At 45.4% G+C, this 8013-nt stretch overlaps 1 protein-coding gene across 1 annotated transcript in view; it reads right to left on the bottom strand.

Annotated features, from left to right (window-relative positions):
* Positions 1-3830: 3830 nt before the first annotated feature.
* Positions 3831-8013, bottom strand: part of CELA1 (chymotrypsin like elastase family member 1) — a 14587-nt gene continuing 10404 nt past the window's right edge. The window contains 2 exon segments of the mRNA XM_015425132.1: positions 3831-3848; positions 7636-7785. Of these exon segments, the coding sequence (XP_015280618.1) occupies positions 3831-3848; positions 7636-7785 (168 nt within the window).

Below are 8013 nucleotides of genomic sequence, written 5' to 3'. Positions count from 1 at the left end.
CATGTGTCCGCCCCCTGGGCTCTTTACTGCCGAGCTCCGCTCCTGTGCGCTCCTGCAGGAAATGACCCCTGGTTAACATTGGTGGTGGAAAGTGCTGTCAAGTCACAGCTGTAGGGGTTTCAAGGCAAGAGGTGAACAGAGGTGGCTTGCCATTGCCTGCCTCTGTGTAGCATCCCTGGACTACCTCGATGGTCTCCCATTCAAGTATTAACCAGGGCCTACCCTGCTTGGCTTCTGGGCCATCCAGGTCAGGGTGTTACTATGTTTTGAACAGCCTCAGTAAAATGGCCACCCTCCTGTCTCCTCTGAAAATTGGTAGAATTCTTTTCAGCCACTTCTTTTTTTGTTTTTTTGTTTTTATGCTTTTCACTACCTGAAGGAGCCTCAGAGTGATCACCTTCCCTTCCTCTCCCCACAACAGGCACCCTGTGAGGTAGGCAAGTCTGAGAGAGTTCTGAGAGAACTAAGAGACTGGCCCAAGGTCGCCCAGCTGGCTTCATCTGGAGGAGTGGGGAATCAAACCAGGTTCTCCAGATTAGAGTCCACCACTCTTTACTACTATACCACACTGGCTTTCAATATTTTGTGGGATAGCATAGCATTCCATGAAAATAATGAAAAGCCACATGTTCCGTTGATCTTGTAGTCCCAATTCTCTTCCTCTGCAAGTTGGTGGCGCAACACTGAACACGGGGTTAGTAAAACAAATCCTTAATAAGGCTTTGGTTGCACATCAAAATCGATGACATGAAAACACCATTTCAAGGACTGGATATAGCACCAGCTGGAAGGGGAAGAGTCTGAAAAAAGAGCAAATGAAAGTGTATGGAGTCTGATTTGCAAATGAACACTAAATATTGTGCTGTGCCTCATCTGCTCTAGAATGATACATTTAGGTGCTCCCACCTGTTGAAAAAAGGAAACTTAATGAGATTGGCAGTGCTCCATGCTAATACGGCTTACCTTTACATGTTTCTGTTTTAGTATTCTAGAGTTTGTGTTTCAGTACTGGGCAAATTCATATGCATATGCTTCTTTGCTCCATTCAGCTGTGCTCTCTTTTATTTCAATGATTGCATTACTTTAGCCAGTGTAAGGAGTGGCTGAAGAAGAAAACAACTAAACCGATGCCTGTCCGATGGGTGTTACGATGAACATTTTATGGCTACTATCACAAATTTCTGAAATCTTCAAGGCTTTCATGAACAGTTTTTTGTACCCTTGGAAGTTTTCTGTAATTATATTACTGAAAATTCTTTGCTGTCAGTGTGCTGTAAAACCTTGCAGCATGTTCTCGTTCGTGGTGGTGGTTGTTTTTAAACATCCTCATTGGTGACATGGTATGGAAGTTAAGGATGGAACTTTAACTTACAATGTCCTCTTTTTTGTAGCGTAAATGAATTTGTAAGTGCCCTAACCTGAAGTTCTTTTGTTTTTTATTTTTTAATTTATCTAACTTTTCCATCTCTCACTCACACACACAGGATTGCCAACTTCAGCCTGGGAAATTCCTGGAGATTTGGGGGCACTGCCTGTGGAGTGGCGAATTTGGGGAGGGATTGCACGTGGAATCCATAGTATATCACAGAGTTTGCCCTGTTATATTACTGAAAATTCTTTGCTGTCATATTGTGTGCTGTAAAACCTTGCAGCATGTTCTCGTTCGTGGTGGTGGTTGTTTTTAAACATCCTCATTGGTGACATGGTATGGAAGTTAAGGATGGAGCTTTAACTTACAATGTCCTCTTTTTTGTAGCGTAAATGAATTTGTAAGTGCCCTAACCTGAAGTTCTTTTTTATTTTTGAATTTATCTCAGCAATTCAAGACAGTATGATTATCCTCTTAAACAGCAGGTGAACTGAGGTGGAGAAATAGAAGTTTGCTTAAGGATACCTACTGTGTTCATGCTAGAGGTGAGAATTTAACTGGGAATGCCCTTGTTCACAGCTCAGCTTCCTAGTGTGCATACGATTATTACTGCTGCCACCACCTAGTACTTGTTCAGGTACCTAGTACTTGGCTTCATTTTTCTCATGTGTAACAAATATATCATCTTATTTCTCTGCCATAGTCAGACGTGATTGTTTTGCATGTTGCAACAACATCGATCAGTTGGCTGCAGAACTCTGATATTGGTGAGTGGACTGAGGTGTGACAAGGTATGGCCCTGTAGCTGCCAACCTCCAGGTGGGATCTAAAGTCCTCCTGGAATTACAAATTATTTTGAGGCTACAGAGTCACATCTCTACTGTGCTCCCTGCCCTCAACAAACTCTGCCATTTCCAGGCACTGTCCTCAAATCTCCAGGAATTTCCCGAGCATGATGGATTTGGCAACCCTAGAAATACCTCAGAAAGGAAGGCCAGAGGAGGTTGAAGGAACAAGTGTGTGGAAAGGATGGTGTTCATAGTGGTAGCCAGGGGTCATTTCGTAGAAAAAGAGCTAGGGTAACTCATTAGCATAACTCATTAGCATATGCCACACCCCCTGACATCAGGGGCCCGGCGGTGGACCTGCAAGGCCAGCAGGAGTGCGAGGAAGCCCCGCCAAGGCCCTCCCTGGCCCCAGGCAGGCAGGGGTGGGGAGAGGCGGGGAGGAAGCAGCTTACCCTCCCTCTTCTCCTGCCTCCTCCTGGCTGAATGAGGGCTGGAAGCGGGGCGGCCGGAAGCAGTGGGCAGGGCTTCGTCATGTGCCCCGCCCCCCTGCACCTCACTCGGGGGAACTGTGTTCCCCTGCGTTCCCCCCCGAAATGACCTCTGGTGGTAGCTACGTTAGGAAGAAAATGGAGCCATGCTGGATAGTTGACACACACAGTCTTTTTTTGTGTCTCACAAATATGCAAACACAGCGCTGTGCTCCCTCCTCACACAAAATCGACAGACACCAGCACTTTTCCATCTCTCTCTCTTTCTCTCTCTCACTTACACACACAGGATTGCCAACTTTAGCCTGGGAAATTCCTGGAGATTTGGGGGCACTGCCTGTGGAGTGGAGAATTTGGGGAGGGATTGCAAGTGGAATCCATAGTATATCACAGAGTTTGCCCTGTGAAGCTGCATTTTCTCCAGGGGAAATGATCCCTGTGGTGTGGAAATCTGATGTAATTCTGGGAGATCTCCAGGCCCCTCCTGGAGGTTGAGATAATCCGAGCACAGTCAAGTAGCCACATCCTTATTTCCTTCTTCCCCCCATACAAACTGGTACCTCTTTGCCCAGGCTAGCTTCTATCCAGCAACAGCCATTTTACTTTGAGAAGAGGCTTCCCCCTAGAAAGGTGAATCTGCCAATCAAGACATGTATGTGCTGCATTTTCTCATTCTGAGGCATAGTCCTGTTTAACTGGCATGTGTTAGTTTATGTAGAGCGGTTTTATCCCACGCTTCCTCCAAGGAGCTTGGGGGGGCATACATGATTTTCTCCTTTTCCATTTCATCCTCAAAGCAAAACTTGTGAGGTAAATTAGGTGGCGAGAAAGTGATTGGTCAGCAAGACTTTGAACACTGACCCTACACTCTAACCGCTACATCACATTGGCTTGGTGTGTGTGTGGGGAAATCACATAAAGTGAACAAAATTATTCCCAAACTTAACCATGTAGGAGAATTATAGTCTGCATAACTCATATAAGAGTCCTAAACAGCCTGAGATTCTGTGGCTATTACCAAGTGTAATATAATGTCCAAACATAAAGAAAGAGAAAAAATATGTCTCGACGTATGTATATATAGCTTTATTTCTGCAAGGGTTGCAGGTGGTTCCACATTCCTTTGACAAATAATGGTGTGTAGACCATTTTGGCTTTGGACATAACTTCTGTTTTCTAGATTGTTCAGTTTGAAGAAATTACCTGAAAGAAAAAGAAAAAAAGTTACTAAGCCAAGCATTCCCTGCTTTTTAAAATCAAGTGGTATATAAATTCAGGTTTTGATAATGAAAGAATAGATGAATTTGTGGCAATAGATGTTCTAGCAGGGAAAGCTCCAGTGGAAAAAAACTACTGAGGATTCCAGCTCTGCTTCTGTGTATTATTTTGAGTGTTTATATATACACACAGAGACAACTAGTCCCCATCCTTCTGGCACACTTGACACAACCATGAAAGATGGGCCAAACTGTCATTTCTCAGCTAGGATTGCCAACCTCCTGGTGTGACCTGGTGATTTCAGGCCTTTGGTTGAGGTGGCAGGTGTCCAATTTATGGCCTCCCCTGCTCAAACAAGCTGGTTTTAATCAGTTTATGCTGTATATTATATCACCTGTATTATAGGCTATGGGCTGGACCTCCATGATATGCTGGTCTTTCTGAACTGTATATGGCATATACCTGGGATACTGTTAAATTGTTAAACTATTAATTCACCATCCTGAATTTAAATTTGGACTTAAATTTGGTTTTAGGGTTTTAAATTGGATATCATGGAAATTGTAAAATTGGATTGTGTTTATTGAGTTTATGTGTGATTGCTTTATAGTTCATTTGGTACAATGTAACCTGCTCTGACCCGCTTGCAGGGAAGGACAGGATAGAAATCCCATGAAATAAATAAATAAAAATAAATAAAATAACTGATCTCTAGACTACAGTTACTGTCCATGGGGTTGAAGGTCAAAGAAGAAGGGGACGGCAAAGGATGAGATGGTTGGACAGTGTTATCGAGGCAACAAACATGAAATTAAGCAAATTCGGGAGCACGACGGAAGACAGGAGGGCCTAGCATGATGTGGTCCATGGGGTCGCAAAGAGTCAGACTCGACTGTGCGATTGAACAACAACATCAACAAGACTACAGTTATCAGTTCCCCTGGAGAAAATGGCTGTTTTGGAGGGTAGACTCTGCTATTATATCTTGCTGAGGTCTCCTCCCATCCCCAAATTCCAACCTCCCAAGACTCCACCCCTAAATATCCAGGAATTTTCCATCCTGGAGATGGCAACCCTATTTCTCACCAGGAAAAGGGAACAGGTTGGGCCTTCACAACGTGCTTCCCTTTCTATCATATAAGGAAATGCCTGCCGTTCACTCTTATGGAGCTATACTTGTGGAAATTTCTGTGGTGTGTCCAACATCTGCACTATGCTGCTGACTTTGAATGGCTGGTCCCCCACTGACAGAAATTCTGTGCACAGAAACATAGGGGAATTTCACATTACCAGTTTTCTCCCAGTTTCAAAGCGGGAGTCTTCCGTTTCCAGATGAACTGGTACAGGGCTGCCGTTTCACACACAGCTTGCCCCTACCGGAAAGGAGCCGATTCACAAGCGGTTCGGCATTTCACACACGCACCGCTTCGTTTTCCCGCCGTTTTCTTCCCGCGCGGGCGATCGGTTTTTTTTTAAAAAAGGTTCGGCTTATAGCGATATATTGATATATCGCTATACCAGAACCTCAAATGGTCGCAATAATGATCCCATTGGAATGCGACTCCTTAGAGGTTCCGGTATAGCGATATATCGATATATCGCTATAAGCCGAACGTTCAAACCCAAATTCCAACCTCCCAAGACTCCACCCCTAAATATCCAGGAATTTTCCATCCTGGAGATGGCAACCCTATTTCTCACCAGGAAAAGGGAACAGGTTGGGCCTTCACAACATGCTTCCCTTTCTATCATATAAGGAAATGTCTGCCGTTCACTCTTATAGAGCTATACTTGTGGAAATTTCTGTGGTGTGTCCAACACCTGCACTATACTGTTGACTCTGAATGGCTGGTCCCCCACTGACAGAAATTCTGTGCACAGAAACATACTCTCTAGGGCTTCTTCAAATGCAGAAGCCCCTCCCTTTATACATGCACCACACTGGTTTGTCTATTACTGCAGTGTGGCTTGTTATCACCTTAGGCCAGTTATGGACATTCAGCTTAATTTACCTCATGGGGTTGTTGTGAGGATAGAAATGGAGGAATTAATGTAAGCCACTGTGGGTCTCCATGAGGGATGAAGTAAATAAAATAAATGATTTTTTAAATCTCCATTGTCCTCCAAGTTGCTCAGGGCAGTATACGGGACTTTTCCCCTCCACTACTTTACTGTCTCAATGACCCTGTGAGACAGGTTAGCCTGAGACAGTGAGTGCAACAAGGCCAAGATCACAATGGAGACGGGCATTTGCCAGTAAGCTTACAAGCATAATTTACTGATTGTGCTAAGGGGCATATTTACACTTAAAATTATTTATTGGTCATCCCCTCCCCCAAGAACCTTGGAAATTGTAGAGTTCTGCAAGAAGGCTAGAAAAGACAGAGTTTCCTAAGAGTCAATGTGCCAGTTGGGTGACCAGGTTATCCCTCAATCATATGAGGGCTGTTGCAGTCTACCTAAAATGTAGACTAACAAGCAGAGGTCATTTCGGGGGGCGCGCGGGGGATCGCAGTTCCCCCGGGTGAGGTACGGGGGGCGGGGCACATGAAGCCCCGCCCCCTGCTTCCGGCCCTCATTCAGCCAGGAGGAGGCAGAAGAAGAGGGAGGGTAAGTTGCTTCCTCCCTGCCTCTCCCCACCCCTGCCTGCCTGGGGCCAGGGAGGGCCTTCGCGGGGCTTCCTTGCACTCCTGCTGGCCTTGCGGGTCCACCTGATGTCAGGGGGTCGCGCTCGGCATTGGAGCTGCAAGGCCGCCGCCAGCGGCCGGGACTGTTGGGGGTGGGGTGTGTGGCCTTATGACACACTTCCGGTGATGTCAGGGGGTGTGGCATAAGCTAATGAGTTATGCTAATGAGTTCCCCTAGCTCTTTATGAGTTATGCTAATGACTTCCCCTAGCTCTTTTTCTACGAAATGACCCCTGCTAACAAGATGTGTGTGTATGTACACGGGTTTCTTGTTTAACCTTTCCCAATACAAGTTGGTACCTCATTCTGGAAGTGTTTCTCCGCATTTCTGGGGACACTATTCACTTCAAATTAGTGTTATGTTTTTAATTTTGCCTTTTCTCCCACTCTCAACTACTACATGCTGCTCCCCTCACCCCGAACCTGTTGCTCTGGAATCATGGGAGTGATATTTGTGTGTGTGGGTCTGTACCAGGAGGGAGGGATAGGGTTGCCAAACTGCAGATGGTGGCTGGAGATTTGGGATTATGACTGATCTCCAAGCAATAGAGAACAGTTCACCTGGAGAAAATGGCTGCTTTGGAAGGTGGAATCTCTGGCATTATACCCCACTGCAATTCTTCCCCTCACCAAACCCCACCCTCCTCAGGCTCCACCCCCAAAACTCCAGCTATTTCCCATCCTAGAGCTGACAACCCTAGAGAGAGGAAGGTAAAAATTACAACCATCCTTTTCTGCTGACATTTTTTACCAGTAGAAAACATAGCTAAGATAGACCACTCAGTAGCTAGGGCTGACAGCCTCCAGGTGGGGCCTGGAGATCTCCTGGAATTACAATTGATTTTCAGACAACAGAGATTCGTTCCCTTGGAGAAAATGGCAGCTTTGGAAGGTGGACTCTATGGTATTATACCTGCTGAGCTCCCTCCTCTCACAAAACTCCACCGTCCTCAAGGCTTCACCCACAAATCTCCAGAACTTTCCCAACCTGGAATTGGCAACCCTATCATATGTACTTCTATCATATGTACTTCTGATATCCTCTTTAATTTCTTCCCCATAGGTATTTATTGCAATATACTTACAGTGTTGATCCAGGAAATGTAGGCAGAGACACGGGTGAACACGGTGGGTTTCCGGTAGACGTTACATCCACTACTGGAAACGAAGCTAGTGACTCCATGGACGGAGTATTTGCCGTTCACCAGGCAATTCAAAGGGCCTCCAGAATCCCCCTGGAGAAAAGAGCAGAAAGGGAAGACATGCATCACCTCCATTTCTGATTTATTCCTTTTGACTTTTATACCAAGAGTGAAATTTCTCTATATTTAAGCAACTTGAGCAGCTTTGCAGCTGCCTCAAGACAGACCGGCTTTGTTGAAAATCTGCCACTCAGGCAATGCACCATGCCCCTTGTGAAACCGACTTCAATCAGCCAAAAAATGAGACGTTGATAAGCAAGG

Source organism: Gekko japonicus, unplaced genomic scaffold (genome assembly GCF_001447785.1).
Source record: "Gekko japonicus isolate JY-2015 unplaced genomic scaffold, Gekko_japonicus_V1.1 scaffold3643, whole genome shotgun sequence".
Taxonomy (NCBI): Eukaryota; Metazoa; Chordata; class Lepidosauria; order Squamata; family Gekkonidae; genus Gekko; species Gekko japonicus.
The sequence above is the reverse complement of the archived record's forward strand: the minus strand, read 5'-3'. Positions and strand labels throughout refer to the sequence as shown.